The sequence below is a fragment of the Arxiozyma heterogenica genome (assembly GCF_036370985.1).
Source record: "Arxiozyma heterogenica strain weizmannii chromosome Unknown scaffold_18, whole genome shotgun sequence".
Classification (NCBI taxonomy): domain Eukaryota; kingdom Fungi; phylum Ascomycota; class Saccharomycetes; order Saccharomycetales; family Saccharomycetaceae; genus Arxiozyma; species Arxiozyma heterogenica.
The window spans coordinates 860,277-883,593 of record NW_027042671.1 but is presented as its reverse complement, the minus strand read 5'-3'; the positions used below and the strand labels follow the sequence as shown (position 1 = coordinate 883,593).

At 32.3% G+C, this 23,317-nt stretch overlaps 11 protein-coding genes across 11 annotated transcripts; 5 read left to right on the top strand and 6 right to left on the bottom strand.

Annotated features, from left to right (window-relative positions):
* Nucleotides 1–860: 860 nt before the first annotated feature.
* ATP2 (F1F0 ATP synthase subunit beta) lies at nt 861–2,531 on the top strand (the record flags this gene model as incomplete). Its single annotated transcript, XM_064858795.1, has 1 exon — nt 861–2,531. One exon carries the CDS (start codon nt 861–863, stop codon nt 2,529–2,531), a length of 1,671 nt encoding a protein of 556 aa, XP_064714618.1.
* Nucleotides 2,532–3,284: 753 nt separating this feature from the next.
* On the top strand, nt 3,285–4,781 carry IBA57 (Iba57p; the record flags this gene model as incomplete). Its single annotated transcript, XM_064858794.1, has 1 exon — nt 3,285–4,781. The coding sequence occupies one exon, from the start codon at nt 3,285–3,287 to the stop codon at nt 4,779–4,781; it is 1,497 nt and encodes a 498-aa protein (XP_064714617.1).
* A 1,150-nt stretch (nt 4,782–5,931) lies between these two features.
* Nucleotides 5,932–6,609, top strand: RPS5 (40S ribosomal protein uS7 RPS5; the record flags this gene model as incomplete). The annotated part of the gene is made up of 1 exon (XM_064858793.1): nt 5,932–6,609. One exon carries the CDS (start codon nt 5,932–5,934, stop codon nt 6,607–6,609), a length of 678 nt encoding a protein of 225 aa, XP_064714616.1.
* A 458-nt stretch (nt 6,610–7,067) lies between these two features.
* On the bottom strand, nt 7,068–8,513 carry PWA37_002193 (uncharacterized protein; the record flags this gene model as incomplete). The annotated part of the gene is made up of 1 exon (XM_064858792.1): nt 7,068–8,513. The coding sequence occupies one exon, from the start codon at nt 8,511–8,513 to the stop codon at nt 7,068–7,070; it is 1,446 nt and encodes a 481-aa protein (XP_064714615.1).
* Nucleotides 8,514–9,054: 541 nt separating this feature from the next.
* Nucleotides 9,055–12,171, bottom strand: LEU3 (leucine-responsive transcriptional regulator LEU3; the record flags this gene model as incomplete). The annotated part of the gene is made up of 1 exon (XM_064858791.1): nt 9,055–12,171. The coding sequence occupies one exon, from the start codon at nt 12,169–12,171 to the stop codon at nt 9,055–9,057; it is 3,117 nt and encodes a 1,038-aa protein (XP_064714614.1).
* Nucleotides 12,172–13,069: 898 nt separating this feature from the next.
* On the top strand, nt 13,070–14,623 carry GCD11 (translation initiation factor eIF2 subunit gamma; the record flags this gene model as incomplete). Its single annotated transcript, XM_064858790.1, has 1 exon — nt 13,070–14,623. The coding sequence occupies one exon, from the start codon at nt 13,070–13,072 to the stop codon at nt 14,621–14,623; it is 1,554 nt and encodes a 517-aa protein (XP_064714613.1).
* Nucleotides 14,624–14,943: 320 nt separating this feature from the next.
* Nucleotides 14,944–17,082, bottom strand: SST2 (GTPase-activating protein SST2; the record flags this gene model as incomplete). The annotated part of the gene is made up of 1 exon (XM_064858789.1): nt 14,944–17,082. The coding sequence occupies one exon, from the start codon at nt 17,080–17,082 to the stop codon at nt 14,944–14,946; it is 2,139 nt and encodes a 712-aa protein (XP_064714612.1).
* A 602-nt stretch (nt 17,083–17,684) lies between these two features.
* PWA37_002189 (uncharacterized protein) lies at nt 17,685–18,908 on the bottom strand (the record flags this gene model as incomplete). Its single annotated transcript, XM_064858788.1, has 1 exon — nt 17,685–18,908. The coding sequence occupies one exon, from the start codon at nt 18,906–18,908 to the stop codon at nt 17,685–17,687; it is 1,224 nt and encodes a 407-aa protein (XP_064714611.1).
* A 545-nt stretch (nt 18,909–19,453) lies between these two features.
* TIF3 (Tif3p) lies at nt 19,454–20,719 on the bottom strand (the record flags this gene model as incomplete). The annotated part of the gene is made up of 1 exon (XM_064858787.1): nt 19,454–20,719. The coding sequence occupies one exon, from the start codon at nt 20,717–20,719 to the stop codon at nt 19,454–19,456; it is 1,266 nt and encodes a 421-aa protein (XP_064714610.1).
* A 718-nt stretch (nt 20,720–21,437) lies between these two features.
* On the top strand, nt 21,438–21,932 carry NKP2 (Nkp2p; the record flags this gene model as incomplete). The annotated part of the gene is made up of 1 exon (XM_064858786.1): nt 21,438–21,932. The coding sequence occupies one exon, from the start codon at nt 21,438–21,440 to the stop codon at nt 21,930–21,932; it is 495 nt and encodes a 164-aa protein (XP_064714609.1).
* Nucleotides 21,933–22,013: 81 nt separating this feature from the next.
* TAD3 (Tad3p) lies at nt 22,014–22,988 on the bottom strand (the record flags this gene model as incomplete). The annotated part of the gene is made up of 1 exon (XM_064858785.1): nt 22,014–22,988. One exon carries the CDS (start codon nt 22,986–22,988, stop codon nt 22,014–22,016), a length of 975 nt encoding a protein of 324 aa, XP_064714608.1.
* Nucleotides 22,989–23,317: the final 329 nt, after the last annotated feature.

Sequence of the window (23,317 nt, the reverse complement as noted above, 5' to 3'; positions counted from 1 at the left end):
GTCTTCTCGATTTACGCACTTTTATCATTTACTATTATTATATAACATATAGGATTAGATAATTAAACAATTAATAAGTAGGAAAAATAAAGATAAAAAAATGAAAAGGAAAAAGAAAAAGAAAAAGAAAAAACGAATCATATCTGCATCTTGACCAAATTATTACACAGAACCACTTTCCGTGCTGCCAATTCTCAGCTCTTTTATTGGTCTGTTGTTGTACGAATCTATCTGTTTATCTATCTATCCATATATATATGCATTTATAGATATTTGTACTTATCTATACATGTGTGTATTACTGTCTCTTTCCTTTAAACCTAGGTCTCCCACCTTTCTTTTTAGACACTTCTAACATACTTCACTGGTCTCTCTGTCACTTGCCATCAATCGTCCTTTTCTATTTCTTTCTCTCTTTTTCCTTTCCTTTTTTTTTTTTGTCTCTTGCTTGTATTTATTTATTTATTTATTTTCTTTACTCCATCTCACTCTTGTTTAATATACTTCTTTCCCAACTCTTTCCTCTGCTTTTCTCCCCCTCCCCCTTTCTCTATTTACAACACTAGACCAAAATTACAGAATAAAAGAGAAAATTTTGATAAAGTCGATTTTTTGAAAGAAAGAAGAGAAAACTATAGGAGACTAAACAGGAAGAAAAAGAATAAGAAAAAGAATAAAAAAAAGAATAAGAATAAGAATAAAATTAACAAGACTAACCAAGAACACATCGACAAAAAATCAAAATTAAAATCAAATCAAATAAAACAAATTACTAAAATATATAATATTAGAGATTTAATATCAGATCATATAATTTTTTTTGTTTTTTTATTTAATATTCCAAAAAGAAAAAAAAAATAATGGTATTGCCAACTGTATACCGTGCTACTAGTGCTTCCTCTAAGACTGCATTAAAGGCCATTAGTGCTCGTTGTTTTAGTTCTTTAACTAATTCTTCTAGAATGGTCCCAATTAGAAATCTGTGCGTTTTTAACTTGGCTCAAAAGAAGAAGAGATTTGCTATCGACACTACCCTAAAGAGAGGGTTGGCTACTCAATCCAACGCTAGTGCCTCCTCCTCCTCTTCTTCTTCTGCCGCAACTAACGCCCCTATTGCTTCTGGTAAGATTAAGGCTGTTATCGGTGCTATCGTCGATGTTCAATTCGATCAAGCTAATCTACCTGCTATTCTAAACGCTTTGGAAGTAAGAAACCCAACCGGTGGTAAATTGGTTCTAGAAGTTGCTCAACACTTGGGTGAAAACACAGTTAGAACTATTGCCATGGATGGTACTGAAGGTTTGGTCCGTGGTGAAGAAGTCATAGATACTGGTGCCCCAATCTCTGTTCCTGTAGGTAGAGAAACCTTGGGTAGAATCATCAATGTTATTGGTGAACCAATCGACGAAAGAGGTCCAATCAACTCTAAATTGAGAAAACCAATCCACACCGATCCACCAACCTTTGCCGAACAATCGACTACTGCAGAAATCCTGGAAACTGGTATTAAAGTCGTCGACCTTCTAGCTCCTTATGCAAGAGGTGGTAAGATCGGTCTATTTGGTGGTGCAGGTGTCGGTAAGACCGTTTTCATCCAAGAGTTGATCAACAACATCGCTAAGGCACATGGTGGTTTCTCCGTTTTCACCGGTGTCGGTGAGAGAACCAGAGAAGGTAACGATTTATACCGTGAAATGAAGGAAACTGGTGTTATCAATCTGGAAGGTGAATCAAAAGTCGCTTTGGTCTTCGGTCAAATGAACGAACCACCAGGAGCTAGAGCCAGAGTCGCCTTGACTGGTTTGACCATTGCTGAATATTTTAGAGATGAAGAAGGTCAAGATGTCTTGCTTTTCATTGACAACATTTTCAGATTCACACAAGCTGGTTCGGAAGTCTCTGCTTTGCTAGGTCGTATCCCATCTGCCGTCGGTTATCAACCAACTTTGGCCACTGATATGGGTCTTTTACAAGAAAGAATTACTACTACTAAAAAAGGGTCCGTCACCTCTGTTCAAGCCGTCTATGTCCCTGCAGATGATTTAACTGATCCTGCTCCAGCCACCACATTCGCCCACTTAGATGCTACCACGGTTTTATCAAGAAGTATCTCCGAATTGGGTATCTATCCTGCTGTTGACCCATTAGATTCCAAATCTAGATTATTAGATGCTGCTGTTGTCGGACAAGAGCATTATGATGTTGCTACAAAGGTTCAAGAAACTTTACAAACTTACAAATCTTTACAAGATATCATTGCCATTTTAGGTATGGATGAATTATCAGAACAAGATAAATTAACCGTCGAAAGAGCCAGAAAGATACAAAGATTCTTGTCTCAACCATTTGCTGTCGCTGAAGTCTTCACCGGTATTCCAGGTAAACTGGTCAGATTAAAGGATACAATTGCTTCCTTCAAGGCTGTTTTGGAAGGGAAATATGATGACATCCCAGAGAACGCTTTCTATATGGTCGGTGGTATCGAAGATGTTGTTGCTAAAGCAGAAAAATTAGCTGCTGAAGCTAAATAAAATCGTGGATCGAAATAAATATTCTTTTCTTTTCTTTTCTTTTTTTATTTGGTTGTTTGTTTATTTCATCCTCCATTTTATCTTTTTAACCTTTCATATACTTTACAATTCTACCAGCTCCTTGTTATGTTATCTTTATTTTTATTTTTTTTTAAAAAAAAAAAGATTCTAGTAAATAATCAATATAATCCTATCTTTATATTCTAATCAATATTAAAATAAAAAAAAATATTATTATTATTATTATATTTTATTAGAAAAGTCTATCCATATTATCACTATTATTATTTTACACTGAATGAGGTAGTTCTCTTTAATCTTTTCTTCTTCATTTCCAGTTCTAACCTATGAATTCCGATATAAAATAAGTAATATTATATTTCTTTAATTGAAAATCGTCCGCAAATTGATTTCATTCAACTGATAATAGCTTTTTTTTATTGGTGAAACAAATGTCTTATGATTGCTCGTTTGAGATTTCAGATTGGTTACTATATATTTTGTATCTCGGTTTTTATTACCTTTTTCTTGTTTTTTCTTGTTTTTTCTTGTCTTTTTTTTTTTTGATTTCTGTATAACTCTAATTAAGTAATAAAATAACGTTTAAAATATTACCACGATTTGCATATAGGGGAGAGAAAAGAAATAAATACTGGAAATGAATATCAAAACGTCTTTTCTTACTTAACTCTACACTGAAAACTATATTGTGTCTATTCCTTTCTGTATAGCCAGTCAAAACATTGAAGTAAGATGTATACAAGAATAAAATATATAGTCCAAAAGATAAGGCTCCAATCAGTAAGATTCAATAGCAATTTATCATCACAAAATGAAGTTACTGGATTATTTCAATACACGAAACTAACCCATAAAACATACCTAAAGGTCCGTGGTCCAGACACAATCCCATTTCTTAATGGCATGGTGACAACCAAACTGCAACCATATTTTATAAAAAAAAATCTAATGACAATAAACGACCACGATAAATCACAACTTAAGGGGTCAAGTATTATCGATTTTCCTACTGATAAATCCAATTGGGGGTTATATCAAGAGTGTGGCCCATATGGGGAACATATTATTAGATTTGGACAGTACACAGGGCTATTAAACGGGAAGGGTAAATTAATAACAGATTCTATACTTTATTGTACACCTATTATTGCAAATGGATTGAATATGAAATATCCTGAGTATTTACTCGAATTTGATAAGGAGATTATGTCATACATGTCCAAATTATTTGAGTCACATAAATTAGGGAGTAGGGTCAAGCTTGAACATGTTGGTGATATAAATTGTTGGGATATAATAATCCGATTCCAAAATATTCCAAAAGAGGTAGAGAATCCATGGATAGATAATTTATTGGATCCAATGAGTCAAATGAAAACACCTGAAGATGCACAGCTGTTTAGTAAGAATGTTATAAACACACTATTTAAAACAAATAATGATATATTAGGCGGATATATAGATAGAAGGTATGAGCAGATACTATATAAAGATGGTAGCGCATCTGCCCATTTCCGTTTTGTGGCAAAGGATACTGTCTCAGATATCGGAACTATTTTTAATATATCAATGATGCCCTTCCCCATCGAGGTTAAGAAACATGAAGATAACAGTCCATATTTCAGGAGAGAAAGATTAAAATATGGGTTTTTAGATGGCGTCAAAGATATCAAATCAACCACTTTGTTACCATTAGAATGCAACTTTGACTATCTACCTAACTCAATCAGTAACAATAAAGGTTGCTACATGGGTCAAGAATTAACTGCAAGAACCCTATCCACTGGCATTTTAAGGAAAAGAATTGTAAGTGTTGTGTTCAATAATCCAACTCCATTAAATGAATTGTTAAATTCATATGACGCTAGCTCATCTAGAGAATTGGTTGATGTGGAATTGGATGAAAAGTATTATCATCATAACAATAATAATAATAATAATAATAATAATAATACCGCTCACAATACGAACATAGTGTCAAACCCCTTCAATGAAAGTAATTCCACAGTTACAAAGAAGAGAAGAAGACCTATCGGAACTTTGATTGCATTTGAAGGTGATGTTGGCATTGTATTGTTACGTACAGAATATTTCCCATTAGCCTTTGATGAATATTCTGGTGTTGAAGACATGTTCTACCTGACGACGCCTAGCGGTAAACGTGTAAATATGAAGATAAAAACTCCCTACTGGTATGACACATGGTTCACCAATCAAAGACACAAATAAAAAAAAAACAACAAGAAGAGAAACAAAGGAAAGCAAGCAAACAATATGATATATTCTATATATTTGTCTATAGCCCTGTATAAATTTACAAACGTGGCATCTATTATTCATAGTATGGTCAAGAATGGGAAAGGAGTGTTTTGATTAATTTGTAACAGTACGTAGATTGAATGTGGTTTAAGATATACAAAGATATCAAAGTGTAAGTATTTCAAGGACTGTTCTATCTAATATACATCAGAACATCCCGAAAATATAATAAATAAACCTTTGTTTTTCCTCTTTTTTTTCCTATTTCCAAGACAGCATATTAGACGTTATATTTTTCTGGTTTCTCGCTTTCTCCCCTCTCCCCGATCATTCCCTGATTCTGTGCAAAACACATAATGTAACCTCAAGATTGTTTTTTTTTTTTCGAAAACATCCTCTTGCTCCCAGTGGTCTGGACAAAACTACACTCTAAGGAAAACTCTTTTGAATCAGAATTCTTGTCCTAGGGAACAAGTCTTCCTTCTACAGCCAAAGGACTCCCAATAAGAAAATGTCTTTGTGTGGGTGTATGTGTGTGCGCGTATGCGTATGTTCAAGATGTTTAGAGAGAGGTGAAAGGGGCAACGCTAGCATGACAGTAGATTGGAAAGGACAAGTGCTGGTGGCAATAGAAGGGAGGTCCCTTTGGAGTAAAACCCCACCCACACAGGTAGTGGTGTAGGCAGGGAGGGAAGGAGAGAAAGAGTGAGGTGCTGTAAACCGTGAAAGTAGACAGGAGACGGTGAATGGGGACGGTGAGCGGGGATGGAATGGCCCCCATAGGACCAAGAGAGAAGTGATGAGAGGAAATTATCGATGAATTCTTGTCGACCTATTGAGCCATGCTTCCAACAGTAAGAATCAGTAATGGAGAGGTGGTGTCGATATTCCTCTAAGCACCAAATGATTATTGTAATTTACCCTAGTAGCAACCTCAGTTAAAGATATTATTCAATATGTGCTTTTAGTTACATATTAGTGAATTTTTAGTATTGAAATACACGTTACTGCTATCCGTAGACGTTGGAAATTTCGCTATTTAACAGCCTTCAGAATTCAAAACCTTTTTCTCATTTTGCCTCAAGGGTTAAAGCAACACCATCAAACGATCAAAGAAAAGATGTCTGACGTTGAAGCTCCAGTTGAAGTTCAAGAAGATTTCGAAGTCGTCGAAGAATTCACTCCTGTGGAATTAGCTACTGCCATCCCAGAAGATGTCCAAAGAGGTTCTACTGAAATCAAGTTATTCAACAAATGGTCCTTTGAAGATATTGAAGTTAAAGATCCATCTTTAGTCGACTACATTCAAATTAGACAACCAATTTTTGTTGGTCACACTGCTGGTCGTTATGCTAACAAGAGATTCAGAAAGGCTCAATGTCCAATCATTGAAAGATTAACCAACTCTTTAATGATGAACGGTAGAAATAACGGTAAGAAGTTGAAGGCCGTCAGAATCATCAAGCACACTCTTGAAATCATCAACATCTTAACTGACTCCAACCCATTACAAGTCGTTGTTGATGCCATTGCTAACACTGGTCCAAGAGAAGACACTACCAGAATCGGTGGTGGTGGTGCTGCCAGAAGACAAGCTGTCGATGTCTCTCCATTAAGAAGAGTCAACCAAGCCATTGCTTTATTAACCATTGGTGCTAGAGAAGCTGCCTTCAGAAACATCAAGACCATTGCTGAAACTTTGGCTGAAGAATTAATTAACGCTGCCAAGGGTTCTTCTACTTCTTACGCTATCAAGAAGAAGGACGAATTAGAACGTGTTGCCAAATCTAACCGTTAAAGAAACTTTGCCTTTATTTGTACATGTATATCCTATGTATCAATCCCATCTCTTTGTTTCTTTTTTAACATATAATATAAAACACATTTAACAATAATACAAGTATAATATCATACGCACTTTTACCTTTTAATATATAAGATTAAGAAAAAAAAAACAAAGAAAAAATTCTCTTTTGAGCCAGGTTTGACTAACCGTTGTGATAATCCTTCTATATGTGTGCTTCCTTGTAAACGGAGAGTAACACAAGCTATTAGTTTGGATCAATTAACGATGTACTCATCCACTTATTATCCAAAACTTGATCTGAGAACATATAAACAAACCATAAATGGAGACAAAAAAGAAAATCTTGATCTGGAAATAAAATATCAAATGTCGAATAAACTTTATAAAATCTACACAAACTATATATGCATATGTCTACACGTGAGACTGAAAAAAATCTTTTCCACCACTCATTCTCCATTAATCTGTGCCAAAATAGTCTTGTCAACATGTAAAAATGAACATGCTAAGATACAATCAGCAGCAATAACTAAAACACCGCTGATAATATAACAGAACCATAGATAACCACGTTCAGCTAGCATACCCGTAAAGATTGGACCGATACAACGAGCAAAAGTTTTACCTATGTTTACTATCCCCATTACTTTAGTCAAATCAGTTGGGCGTATTAAATTAGTTAACAAAATTTGTCTTGAGGTTACATCCATGGCTGCAGTACCAAAGAAACAATTTAGTAAAATAATGGAGATAAATAGATGATTAGCAGCAAATGGAATCAAAATAGAAAATACACCAGATGGAATTTGAACTAATAGAGTAGCCTTAACAGGCCCATAAATTCTAGGTAAGATAGACGAGGGAATCGTGGAGATGGACATAACAATCTGAATCATAAAAAATAACGAACCTAAGGCAAATGAACCCATCTGAAACCATTTCTTATAATAATAGACCATCCATCCACTTGTCATAAACCCTGCACCTAAGGAATCTATCATAAAAATACATAATAATCTCATTAAAATGGATACAGTCTCTGGAGACAACCTATTTGAATTAATTTGATTTTGATTATTTGAGTCTTGGTCATAGTCACCTTGTGTTACAGTACTTTCATTCAATGAATCTGAAATTCTTGTTGTTTCTTGTTGGATATCAATTGATTTCCTACGTTGTTCTAATAATGGTGCCATTTCATCTGTGACTATAGATTCAGGCAATTGTTCTTCATTAGAATAGTGAGAATCTAATTCAGTCTTTTCAGACAAAGAAACCATAATAATAACTTTACAAAATGCAAAGAAAGCATATAAAAGGAAAGTCGCTTTATAACATTGTAAGTCTGTATTTGCCAATTTATAATGTTTCAATCCTGATATAAATGAGCCTGATACAATAGCACCTAGGGCAGAACCAATCGTGCCTACTAAAGAATGAATTGCATAGATTTCTGGTCTCTTATTATTTGGTGAAAGATGTGCGATCATGGATTCTTCAATAGATTTAAATGGTCCTACTTCATCACTGGATGGAGATATGACACCTATAATAGCAAATAAAAGAAGTATATGGAAATTTTCACTCGTAGCGAATACGATTCCACTTAAACACATCATAACAGAACCATAGACCAAAATTCTTCTACGGCCCCAAACATCGGCATACCATGTTAAAATATATGAACAAAAGACATCACCTACAAGAGTCAAAGACATAAATAGACCGATTTTGGACTCATCTAAATTAATTTTGTTTAAAAAAAGAGTTAAAACTTGGTTTGTTAGCCCATACGATAGTAATCTTAAAAAGACTGATGCCCATAATAATTTGATATCTCTAGAAGCTTTAATAAATTCTTGTCCAATATTAGTAATTCTATTCTTTTTGGCCATTTATTTAGCAATGTTTGTATAACTTTTCGTATATCCAATTTGTAAATTAAATTATCATGTGGTAAATCAAAAGTAAAGAAAAAACTAAATATTTAGATATACGTATAAATACCACATATGAAGCACTAGAATATTTTTCCCTGCACTTAGTTAGACCAACTACTGAATAGACATCTGTTTTACTTTCTCATCCTTCCTATCCATCTTTCTACTTCTTTATCTTAAGAAACTTTTTCCAATCTTTCCATCTCCTCTGCTGTAAAAAACAAAAAATGAATATCTAAAAAGTTGTGAAGAGTAATCTAAAATGTCACAAATCCTAAGCCTCCAATTGAAATAAAGAAAAATAAACGTTAATGTATGGTCATAAACATATCTTTACATATAATAATGCAGTAGGAATAAAGCTATTTTAGGATAATGTATACGTTCATATATATATATATTGTTTTGTATTAATTATATATCAATATATGTTATTAAATCTATAAATGGAATCAGAGTGCAATAAAGCCTTAAGAATTATAGTAAAATAATATGATTATACTGTAGGATTAAATGCAAATTCATTCATTAAAATATCGACATCTTTCCAAACCATCTCAGAATCCCAATTATCAAAATTAGCAATTGTTGAGTATGGTGATACATCTGTTTGTACACTGGTATTATTACTGTTACTGTTTTGTCTATTATTATTATTATTATTATTATTATTATTATTATTATTATTATTATTATTATTATTATTATTATTATTATTATTATTATTATTATTATTATTATTATTATTATTATCAAACAATGAAGTAACAACATGATTTAAATTAATATTATGGGTTATCGGTTCTTCTAAAGATACCACTTCTGACAAATTGTTCTCTTGCCAACGTCTCTCAAGAGGAAACTGTTGTAAATTAGATGTAGAATTAATTGGCTCACTGTCAAATGGCAGAGTAGGTAATTGTATTTGTGGGTTTATGCTTGTATTCTCGTGCATTTGTTGATTAGTTGATTGAGATATTGGTGTGTTAAGGCCCATTATATGTGTGTTTTTCATTGAATCATTTTCAATATTACTAATATCGTTGCCATTCTGTTTATTGACCAACAGTTGTACATTATTCTTTTGTGCTTGTATTGCTGGAGAAGAAACATTTGAATAAACATTAGTTAAACTGTCTATCGATAATGGAGGACGTTCAATCACACTTGAACCAGGATTACTACCACTTCTTATATTGGATGTTGCATTATTATCATTCTTAGTAGCATTACTATTGGCTGCAGTGACAATAGTGCTAACTGCTGTAGTATTATTATTTATATCAGGTGCTATAGAAATTGTACTGGAATTATCTGCATTAATTGGATTAGGATCTAATGGAACACTTTTAATAATTTTTCTTGCATTAACTTTTAAATCCTTAACGTTCTTATGTATGGTACTTTTCGAAACACTCATCAAATCATCACCAATATTCTCAATGTTATCATCTTCTTCTTCATCTTCATCGTGTTGTAACTTACCACTTTCTCTTTTCAGTTTAGCCATCCCACATTTTGTTTTTAAAATGTATAAACAGTCAAAAAATACACTAACAGACATCCTTGAACTGACAGTAATATTCAGATTAAATTCAATATCATTTTGTTTATCTGCATTTTTTTTGTCATTCTGCCATTCATCATACATATTTGAGAAAAGACTCCAAATAGATCTCATTATACCTGAGGATCGATAAGCCATATCATATTTCAAAATAGATGCCTTCAAAGTTAATCTGATTGCTACATCGTAGGCCTCCTCCCCACGTTTACAATCGATGATATCCGAAATCGAGGAGTGAATCAATTTGGTGACAATACACGCACTTTGCCAAATATTTAGAATGAAACAACCAGGGAAATATTTTATGGAGTCTGGGTCCTTGAGGAACATATCTCTTGTATGAAACAATAAATCAATTGCACAGTTATAGACTTTAACTAACCCGGACTTGATTTGGAAAGTTGAGATATTGTTATTTTTAATATTCATTGTGGTAGTAGATGAAAAAATGTCACCATTATCTGGATGATCCTTTGTTGAAACAGTGAAATAATAGGTTAAAAGATGAACTTTAGCGACATAAAGCAAAAATTTTCTTATATCATCCATTTTTTGATGGGGTTGATTTAATTGAAACTCAAGTTGAGATAACTGTTGATTCAATACTTTTAAAAGAGAGAATCGCTCATGTAAATCAATCATTCCTGATGGAGTCAAAGGATTAGAATTCATAGTTTGGATTATTTGATTTTCAAAGTATGAAAGTTGTATCATCTGTTGCAAAAGAACTGGGATATTACTATTATTTTGATGTGTTAACACAAAATGATCGAAGGAAACGTAAGGGGGGAAGCCCATTGAAGAAGCAATAAATTGGGAGACAATGTTACAACAGATCCAAGTCTTTCTTTGCTCATTAATTAAATCCCAATTGGTAGTCACATATTCTTTTGAGAAATCGGCGGAGTTCAAACCCACACGTAAAGCTTGAAACATGGCTGTGCCTATAGTGTTCCATGAAGTATCTGCACTTAAAGAGGAGGTCAAAGGTGGCCATAGAGTATAAATCAAAAATGCTTGAACACTGTACACAGATGCGACGTTTAGTAGGGGTTGTTCATTTTCATTTGGTATATACCGGATGATTGGAGATATTGTAATCTCTGCTAGAACAGATTTAACTAAATGGGACAGTTGTTTTAGAATATTAATATTTTTATACTTATTTAGAATTGAGTCACACCGTCTAAGCCCAGTCAGCATAATGACCCAAAAAAGACATGGGGATAAACTGTAAATATTTTCTGGACCTCTTTTCAGGTTGACTATAGGTAAAAAGGGATGATAATGTTGAGCAAATTCGTTAAAGAGTGTTGATATGTCATTACTTGTTAAATAGATGTCACCTAAGGATTTAGGAGTACATTTAAGATCCTCTTCAGTCAAAGTCAGAGGTAAATTCAATTGAGAAGATGATATGTTATTATTATTACTGTTATTACTATTATTATTATGATTATGATTGATTTCTTCTTGTCGTATTTGTTTTTGTATTGTTGTTGAATTATTAATAAAATCTTTCCAATAGTCTGATTTATTTTTAATTTTATCTTTTGTAAAATTATTATTATCCCATAAAGATTTGACATAAATGGTATTATTATGATTAATATTATTATTGTTGTTGTTAGTAATATTATTGCTATTATCACTATTATTATTACAATTATTGATACTACTGAATTGAGTATTGGATAAATATTGAGTTAAATGTTTAAAACTTTTTTCAATGACTTCGTTTCTTATCCTTTTATAAGTTCTCTTAAAATCACGTTTAAGCACACAGGGAATCTTTTTTTTAAAACATTTTGTACATGGATCAGGAGCCTTTTCCATTGCATCACATTTAGATTTCTGTTGTCTACATTCAACACATGCAAATTTTCGTCTTGTAGTCTTTTTTTTAGTAGAAAGAATAGAAGAGGTGGAATTGGTAATAGAACTGGAAGTAGAACTGGATGGAGGAGTAGGAGAAGGAGTGGAGGTGGATGTGGAGGGAGCTGATGTAAGATCACTATTTTTATTATTACTTGATGTATTTATCATTTATAACATAGAACAAAAAAAAAAGAAAATGAATAAAGAAAATGAATAATAATTATCTAGTAACAGGATATGAGGATAGAATAAATCCAAACAATACAAATATCAATTCCAATTGCGTTTATATCGGTTTCACCAGAAGTAGTAGTAGTTGTAGTGGTACCTACATGTATTATATATATATATATCGTGTTTAGATATACAGCTTTTCGACACTTATAATATGAGGATAAATATAGCTGGTATAAAATAGGGTACACAGGCACCAACAGAAAGAAAGTTGAGAGAGGGATAAGATGAAGTTTTAACCGTCCAAAAGAATCCAATCAATCAGAATTTTTATGTAAGAACTTAGCTTGTTCTCTCTGCTGAAGTCATCGCAATTTGTATTTTGCAGAAAGTTTACTCCAGCGTTTTTTTGTTTTTTTTTTTTTCTTTTTTTTTAATTTTATTATTTTTGACATTTTCACGTGACCACGTTTGGGTGTGTGGATGTCGTATTTTTCGGAATTATGACGGGTTTGTTGCGGAAACACATTGGAATTAAATTCCGCACGCAAGGAAGAAATTGCAAAAATTGAAAAGTGAAAAATTTTCTTTTTTCTGCTATAATTTTTTTTTTTTTTTATTACAGATTTTGTTATTCATTTGGTTAATGAGGAATTGCAAATATCTGACCAGTTTTACTTGTAGTTAATTGACCTTATATTATAAGCTATAGTGTTATGTTATAGATATTCTAATAAAGATAAGGTAAGGATCAAGAGACAAATATATAGGTACATTGATAGATCGGTATTGTTTCCATTGTATTTCCATTAACCCCTTCCTTTCTCTCCATTACTGGACTAATAAACAAACGAGCAAACCGAAAATAAGTAAATATATTTTGTAAATAAATATGACTGATCTACAAGATAGGGAACCATCTATTATCATTAATGGTGACATCCCAGATGAGCAACCTGTGGCAAATGTAGAACAACAAGAACAACAACAAGAGGATGTTAAACCTAAAAAGAGCGTCACTTTCTCTGAAGATGCCGAGTCTGAAGAAGACAGAAGAAAACGTGAATTTGAAGAAGGTGGTGGTTTACCTGAACAACCAAGCAACCCTGACTTCACTCAACTAAATCCCTTGTCCCCTGAAATCATTAACAGACAAGCTACCATCAATATTGGGACCATTGGTCATGTAGCACACGGTAAGTCTACCGTTGTTAGAGCCATCTCAGGGGTCCAGACTGTTAGATTTAAGGACGAATTGGAAAGAAACATTACTATCAAACTGGGGTATGCCAATGCAAAGATCTATAAATGTCAAGAACCTACATGTCCTGAACCTGACTGTTACAAATCTTTCAAATCAGATAAAGAGATTAACCCCAAGTGTGAAAGACCAGGCTGTCCAGGTCGTTACAAATTGGTTAGACACGTCTCCTTTGTCGACTGTCCAGGTCACGATATTTTAATGAGTACCATGTTATCCGGTGCTGCTGTCATGGATGCAGCCCTTCTATTAATTGCTGGTAATGAATCCTGTCCACAACCACAGACTTCTGAACATTTGGCTGCCATAGAAATTATGAAATTGAAAAATGTCATCATTTTACAAAATAAAGTAGATTTAATGCGTGAGGAAACTGCTTTGGAACATCAAAAGTCTATTCTAAAATTCATTAGAGGTACTATCGCAGATGGTGCCCCTATCGTGCCAATCTCTGCTCAATTGAAATATAACATTGACGCAGTCAACGAATTCATCGTCAAAACCATTCCAGTCCCACCAAGAGACTTCATGATCTCTCCACAATTAATTGTGATCCGTTCCTTCGATGTTAATAAGCCAGGTGCAGAAATCAACGATTTGAAAGGTGGTGTTGCTGGTGGGTCTATTTTGAATGGTGTTTTCAAACTAGGTGACGAAATTGAGATCAGGCCAGGTATCGTCACCAAGGATGAAAGAGGTAAGATCCAATGTAAACCAATCTTCTCAAATATCGTCTCTCTATTTGCTGAACAAAATGATTTGAAATTCGCCGTCCCTGGTGGTCTTATTGGTGTGGGTACTAAAGTCGATCCAACCTTATGTAGAGCAGATCGTCTTGTAGGTCAAGTTGTCGGTGCAAAGGGCCATTTACCAAACATTTACACAGATATTGAAATCAACTATTTCCTTTTGAGACGTCTTTTGGGTGTCAAGACAGACGGTCAAAAACAAGCTAAAGTCAAAAAATTAGAAAAAGATGAAGTTCTTATGGTTAATATTGGGTCTACTGCTACCGGTGCTCGTGTTGTCGCCGTTAAGGCAGACATGGCTAGATTACAATTGACTTCTCCTGCTTGTACCGAAATCAATGAAAAGATCGCCTTATCTAGACGTATCGAAAAGCACTGGCGTTTAATTGGATGGGCTACAATTAAGAAAGGTACTACTCTTGAACCTGTAGCTTAAATTATAGCAAAAAGATAAAAAACGATATAATAAATTGACAGACTTTACCTATTTGTTTTTTGTTTATCTATTTTTATTTGTTTTTGCTTTTAATTGTTGGTGAATATATATGTACATGTGTATGTATAGCCACTGTGTTTCGTTTTGTCCTTGTTTTGTATTAATAATTTTGCATCGACAACATATTATACGTACATTGAAACATATTAAATATAATAAATATATATATATATATGTATACTGTTTCTTTCTTTTTTTTTTCTGTTGTAAAATAATAATAAATATGATACTAATAAAAAAAATAAAAGACTTTATATAGTTTATTTGAGCTTTCCAAATTCCTTAGAGTTATAGAATTTCGATAACGAGTCTATCTCCATTAATCTATATATAATAATACTGACTTCTTCAAAAAGTGGATATAATTCTTTCAAGATTAATAAAATTCTTGAAATTTTGTCATCATACCTATTGCCTCTTGGGTCCTTTACAGTGTCCATGGATTTTTCAATTAATCCATACTCTGATATATTTTTTCCATTTCCGAGATTATTTTGAGTAAGAGTGTTAACAGCTCCCTCTTCTATATTAAAATATTCTTTTATAGGGGAATGTGGACTCAAGATCACTAAACTTATTTCTTCTCTCAATTTATGGTCTAAATTCAACTGATATGGCGCGCCTTTCATAATGAAACAAGAATATATTTGAAATGCTATTTCTAAACATTCGTTAGCTTGTTGGTATAATGCAGAATCTCTAGTAGCTATTATCTTTTGATAATGGACAGATCTTTGTTTATATTTATAGATAGGTTTAAAACCAATGTCATCGATATATTTTTTTAGGATTGTCATTCTTTTCAAGAATTTTCTGATCATTAAATACACATCCAAGTTCTCTACACAAAATTCTCTTTCTAAGTGTTTTCTAAATAAATACCTCATTCCAGGATCAGATAGAATATCTTCTAAATTAGGTAAATCACTACATTTATCTTGATTTATAGTATCTTGAATACTTGCTTGTACTGTCTTAATAGACTCTACAGAATTAATCTCGATTTCAACAACTTTTCCCTTAACATGAATTCCACTTGAATCATTATCACTCTCATTGTAGTCTTTGTTATCATCATTACAATCTTTATTATTATCATTTGTAACTAATGCATTAGAATCTTGACATTTTTTATAACAATTATCCCAATTAATTATATTCCAACCTCTAGTTGATAAGGTAAAAAATGAAGATCGACTGATACAAAACTTACCACTTTTAGCGTTAGATGGTTTACCAACAATCGGACAAATCAATCCTAATTTTAAAAATAATGCAGAAAGAGCAATAGCTTCTCCTGGATACATTATATTAGTACAATCCATAAGCCACTGCCAGAGTACTTTGGATGTGAAGCAATATTTGACATTGATATTTGGATTCATAAATTGTCTATTGTAAAATAATCTTAAATTGGTATCCGATGCGTAATATTGGACATGAGCGTCTGAGTCTGGATTTGTGAAATATTTATGAGATAATGGAGATTTTCTATCTGTATCATTTAATATAGATTCTGGAATTTGTTCAAACCAGTTAGCTTTATTATTGTGACTAAATGTACTATCAATATCATCATTATTCAATGTATTGACCCTAACTGTATATTTTTCATCTTTTTTTTCTATACTATCTTTAATATTTGTTTTCAATTGATTAAAAGAAGTATGATTAGGATGTTCAAGAAATTTCTTATGAAAATAATCAAACACATTTTCAAATGTGAAAATATCATTACTATTTTCCAATAACTGTGACAAAGTAGGTAGTTTATCTGGTTTCCGATCAGGTGTCCAAATATTTGGTTCATCACCCATTATTTTTATTAGCAAAATATGCAGAAGTTTATCGCTATGAATCAAGGAATCAGTTATGGAGCTCCTTTCAAAATTGAAAAGTGTAATAGAATTCAATTCTGATACTAATATATCTGGGATTTTTTTCAAGCCAATATCTTTGCAATATTTAGTTAATATAGCAACACCTTTTGGAGTAGGTTGTAACAATACTTTCTCTTTTGGTTCATTTCTAGTTCTATCAGCAGGTGTATGTAACAATTTTGCTTCCATAAAGGTTATTAGAAGATATCTAGCTAATGGTTCTTTAATATGGTATGACAGATTAATGCATGTGACGTTTGAGGATGCCTTTATCTCTAGATGTTTCATGGTTATAATTGCTGTCTTCATAGAGAAGGAATATGGATAAACCTTCTTGAAAATTCCGGAAAACAATCCTTTTGTTTCATCAGGATGAGATTTAAGATTCATACAGATCAAGAATATACTATAGACAGTTGCTAGGTCTTCTGTGAAAATTAATCCATTAGGTGTCCTTCTTAAATTATCGTAATGTAGACAATGTGAATGTAAATTTGTTATTGTAGTACTCATTTCCATGTAGAAATAAAAGACTACTGTCTAGTATGAATAATATTATTATTTTCTCTCCAGAAGATATGATTTAGTTAGTCCATCAGAATATATTAATCCTCTAGAAAAAGGTATAACCATAAATTAAAATCTGTAATCATTAAAGGAACTCATATATATTTGGTTTAATATGATATTATAAAAATGCTATTTTATGGTATGCCAACGAGTTAATTTTGAAACCACCATTCAGAATCAAGAAGGAAATATATTCTCTGTTAATCCTAGATGACACTATTTAATTTGGATGATCCATATAATAATTTAAAAATAACCACCAAATTTCTCAAGAAAGATAGAAGTTGGTTTCATCTATCTTTGTCTTGATTACTTTATGATACAGGAGGAAACATTTCTCAACTTTATTGTTAATTATTTTTCATATAATAATCAAGAAAGGTATTAAAATATGACATAATGATATTTTTTTTATTTGTAAGAAAATAAACCTCAAATGCGTCAGTTACTACTTTAAAACAATCAATAGGTTATAGCTTAAAAAGATATACTGTAACTCGAAATATCTAGTTTCACAAATGTATCCATATCTATATTATGTATTTAACTTGTTATAATACATCAGGGGTGGAATTTATTGTACTTGAGATGTTTGAATGGGATAATTTACTAGAGATAATCAATGTTTTTACAATGTTTTGGTAACAATCTAATGAGCTTGCATTATTCTTGTAATTAGACCTTATAGTATTAGTTAATAAATTAGCTAGACCATCCTCTTGTTTCCCTATTTCTTCAACAATAGTAGTATTAAATATATCAACAAATTCATTTTTATTACAGGGTCTAATTGTTAAATTATATATCACCTCTTGAAAATATTCGCCTTCATTGGATGGATAACTATCACAAAAAATGTTGACTAATCCATCTGATTCATTGCTAGATAATCGTATGTATCCGATTTTAATTGTTCGGTTCCAAGACTTGGTATCATTCAAGCAATTGTTAAAAATATCTATTAGACATCCTGATTTATCAATAAAAATCAACAATGACTTTCTATGTAATTTAAAGTTTGAATATTCAATAAGATTAATTAGTAATTTAATAAAATTCGAATAAATTGTTCCGCTTTCAATTTTCTCAATAAGATTTGGATCAATTTCGTCAATTTGAGATATAACTTGGTATAGTATTTGTTGAAGCATAATACTTGATCGATCTTTTATATTTATTATGATAAAGGAGTAATCTGTATACAATTCTTTTAATTTTTGAATAGAATAATATAGTCCAATCTCTCCCATATGTATGGTAGTGTTACATGGTTTTATAAGATTCAATAGGTAATTTCCATTAATCAGAGCGGGATTATTAAGTTCAATCAATGCTGTTAGATAGTTATAAATTTTGGTAACCACAGGAATGAGGTGAGATGATAGCTTTATATTTAATTGGTTCTGTTTATTACACCACATACTCCCAGAAAAAAACACTTTCGCTTTTAATTCTTCTTGAATCATTTTTAACAAATACTGTTCTTCTATACTGAGTGTCGATAAGTGATTATCCTTGGTTTTAGTATCGTATGGCTTACTTTGTCCACTGTTTTCTGTATCAATATTTGAACTATTGTTAATGAGAGATTGTACTTTTTCACTGTTAGACCTCTCTATAATGATATCTTGATATTTACTCACAACCAAAGGAATCTTCTTTGCCTTCAGCATTTGTTCATGGTTAATTCTAGAATCTTTAATAATATCTCTAGGATCAACATCTCGTGAAGATATTCTTAATGGGGCAAAATCTTTATCAAATATATTAAGCATTAGCTTTTGCTTACTATTTCATGAATAGGGAAGATAGATTTAGGATATTATTTTGTATATGACCTTAAAGAATGAAGAGGTAAGAGGCTTTATTCATTTGTATCTGTTCTTTTCTTTATTATTTTTCTTATTTTTGTTTTGGCATTACATTTATTATATTGATTATAAACATGTGGAGGTGGATACTAACGCATATAAGGCATAAATTAATTTATTCAAGTGAATATAATGAAATTAAATCTAATATCTAACAACAAAAAAAGTGAATATGTCTTATAAGATGTAGTAATTTCTTTTTTATATCTCTTTTATTATACATATTAAACAACTATATATAGGTTCTATATATATATATATGGAATTAGAATAAGTTTAGTAGGAAAACAAAAACAAAAACAGGTACCAACTAGTAATAGTAACAACAAATGGGGCTTCATATAATTTGTGTATCTGGATATATATTAAACAATTCAACACAAAATAAAAAAAAACATTTAAACGATGAAGAAAAATACTCTTTAAATTCATAACACAATAGTATACGATCACTTCTTGCCGACAACTTCCCAGTTATCATCAGTGTCATCTTCAACAGTCAATTCAGCAGTCTTGGTAGCTAGATCGTTAACAACTTCGGTTGAGTCCTTCTTTTCTTCCTCTTCTTTTTCTTCGTTATTTTCTTCTTCTTCTTCTTCTTCTTCTTCATCGTCATCGTCTTCAGTACGTAAAATATCAAAGGAAGAATTTTGGGCTTTAACTTTTTCCTCTACCGCCTTAGATTCAGCCAAAATCTTTCTGCCAGAAATTGGTTGTGGTCTTCTGTTGAAATTGGCACCACGAGCAGAACCCCAATCTAATTCAGGTTCATCCTTTTTCTTTTGTCTATTGAATCCGGAAGATCTTTGTTGTCTATTTTCGAAATTAGAACCACGAGCAGCACTCCAGTCTAATTCAGGTTCTTCTTTTCTCTTTGGTGGTCTTGGTTCTCTGAAATTAGACCCACGGGCGGCGCCCCAATCTAATTCAGGTTCTTCTCTCTTTGGTGGTCTTGGTTCTTTGAAATTAGAACCACGAGCGGCACCCCAGTCCAAGTTTGGTTCTTCTCTCTTTGATGGTCTTGGTTCTCTGAAATTAGAACCACGAGCAGAGCCCCAATCTAAGTTTGGTTCTTCTCTTCTGTTAGATGGTTCGAAGTTAGAACCACGAGCAGCACCCCAATCAAGATCAGAACCGCCTCTGAAACCACCACCACGTCTTGGAGCAGCAACAGAGACATAGACAGTACGTTCATTCAACTTGGTGGCATTGAAAGTCAAAGCAGTCACTAAGTCTTCACGTTCTGTAAAAGTGATAAAAGCCATACCTTTCAATCTGGAAGGATCGCTTGGACTAACAGGCAAGTCCACATCTTCAACGGCACCTGGCTTGTTTAAACCGTCCTCGACCCAAGCCTTGACACCTTCTGGAGAGATGTCCCATGGAATGTTGTTAATAATGGCCCTAAATGGAGGAGAGTCTGGGACAGGATATTCTTCACGTTCACGACGGAAACCACCTTCTCTTCTGCTGCCATCTAAAGCTGGATCTAATCTGGAGGTTCTTCCACCATTGAAGGAAGAATCATTCAACATAGATTTTTTCTTAGCAGCAGCAATCTCTTCTAATGGAACAGTATTTGCACTTACATTTTCAATTGGAATAGTAATTTTGTTTAAATCAACGTCATCCACACCCCATGAGGAATTGTCAAATGTAGAATCGTTTAAGAAGGAATTTAAATCCATCTTAACTGTCTTTTTTGGAGGAGCCATCTTGATCTAAATATTCTGTGTATCTCTGTATTTAGTTATTAGTAACTGTTCTCGTCTATCAGAATAAGAAGTTGATATCACTTGCTAACAAATCTTCAAGTGACTAAATAGTCATAAGAAGGCAAGAACTATGAGATGAGTAACAAAAACAAATAAGATAAAAACAAAAGAGACAAGACGAAGAAAAGACCAAAAAGAAAATAAATAAAACAAACCAACCTTAGTACATCATTAAGGTTACTTTTATCAACTGTCAAATAGTCCTATACCAATATATTGTCAAATAAAATCATCATCTAACTTTGTTTATTCTCAATGAATACAAAAGTCATCAAAAAATTTTCCTTCTCATTTTTTTTTCTCGCAGATTGTGTCGTCACATAAAAATTAAACACCCACACACCAGTTAAAATTTCTTGTCAATTTCGAATTAGCATTCTGCTGTAATTTCCGCCACAGGCTTTTATTTCCTCCGTCTCCCCTTTCCAAAAAGGGAAAAAAGAAATGAAATGAAATGAATATGAAGAAAAAACTAAATCTAAGAAGAAATTAAAATTGTTAGATAAGTAAGATAAAGCAAAAGGAGGAAGAGAGGTATATAGGTTAGTGTGTGTTATAAGGTATGTAACTCTCAATTGAATCTAAAATTTATTGAGCATTATTGACAGTATTTTCCTCAAGCCAGATAATAAGACAGAAATAGGAAATATAGAGACAAATGCTAGAAAATAAATTACTTGTTGAATACTTTTCCAATCTTTTAGCCACGCATTGTTTACCCTTTGAGGAATTCACCAAACTGATTAAAGAATCAGATATCAATGCTACTGAGCAAGAAATGAAAAGATGGTATTCCATTTTACAAGATCAAGACAATCTGCTATTGAATCAGATAACTCAACAGATTAAAGATGTGTTACTATTGTTTAAACAAATTAACATATCTGACTTCACAGAGAGAGAAATGAAACAATATTTTACTTTGGAGACCTTTATTAATAATCTTTATGAGATGGGGCTTCTCTTAGATAAACGATTGGCATATATAAATTCAGAATTAGAAAATCACACCAATATATTACATAATTTTTATGATTCACTAAAATTAGTGGGAGATAACACAGATGAACAGAATCAGAACGCAACTATTGATAGATTGATTGATAAACTAAAAGGATTGAAAGATAGTATGAAGAAGCTTGAAGATATATAGAAATGGATACATGTTAATAATATTGAACAGCAGTAAAGGCTACATACACATATACATGTATAGATACACTTATTATCTGCACTAACAACATACATTTGGATCAAGCTCTGGTATATTTGCATATTCATCACCCAACCATTGAAACACTTCATATTTGGAATTTAATACCTTGGTATCATGTAAGGAGTATCCATCTCCACTATCTGATCGAAGGGCTCCAGTCATGCTCATTGGTTTGATAAATATACATCGTTTGACCCTGGAATGTACTAATGCCATTGCACACATAGAACAAGGTTCGTGTGTTGTATATACGTCATAGTTTAAGCATAGATAAGATGTCATATTTATTGGGTCCTTGTTCTCCTTAAACATTTTTTGTAATGTAGAGACCTTTTTAATTGCAAGCATAATACTATGATCTAATGCAAACCCGTCCTTACAAGATCTTTTATCAGTTGTCACAATTTTTACATTATTATTTATAGGATCAACAAATGCAGTTACAATCGGAAACTTATTCCCATTTGTATATTCACGTTCACTGAGATTGGCTATCTTTTGTAACATATTTTTAATTGAGTCCATATTGATGACATAGTCGTTTAATATTTGATCGTTGGGGTTCCCATTCCATGTCAATGGCCAATACTTCTTTCCCCATTGGTGCACTAACTCTTTAATCATCGGTGCAAAACGAGGTACCAAAACGTTGTCACTTATTGAATTATATTTAATATCATTTTTTTGTAATAAGGTTATTACTTGATCTTTATCTTCCATGTATTCTTTAGAGAATATCACAACACACAAAAATTTGTTATCCTTGGTTTTTTGGATTCTTTTGAGATGTTGTAATGATATTGGATCTTTGTCTTGAAGAGATCGTATGAGCTCAATAATTTTTTTCGAATCTCTGGGATTGATTTGTAACGTCCATACAGGTATTAAGTCGGGGATATCATTATTTTCAAAGTTTTTGACTTGTAATAATTTATCCTCAATAATACAATTTTTATAATCTATCTTTAAAGGATTATGAATTTTTTTCACCATTAATTACTTATTGTTTATAGTGTGCAATGAAACGAGGTTAAAAAAAAAAAGTAAGCAAAAATAGAAAAGAAAAATAGACTATTGGATATCTCACTGATAAATCCTTTTCAACAGTTGAAGAGAATTATTGACAAACATCTCTGACGAATACTTGTCTAACTGCAATTATTTCACAATTTCTTCTCGAATAATGAATCTCTTTGTATGTTTTATTCTCTTCTTGTTGGTTTATTTTATTTTCATTTCTTTTTTCAAGTTTCCTATAATGAGGCGGAATTTTTGGAAACTGAGCGGCATATTGCAATCCCGAATTTCTATAGAATTTGTAG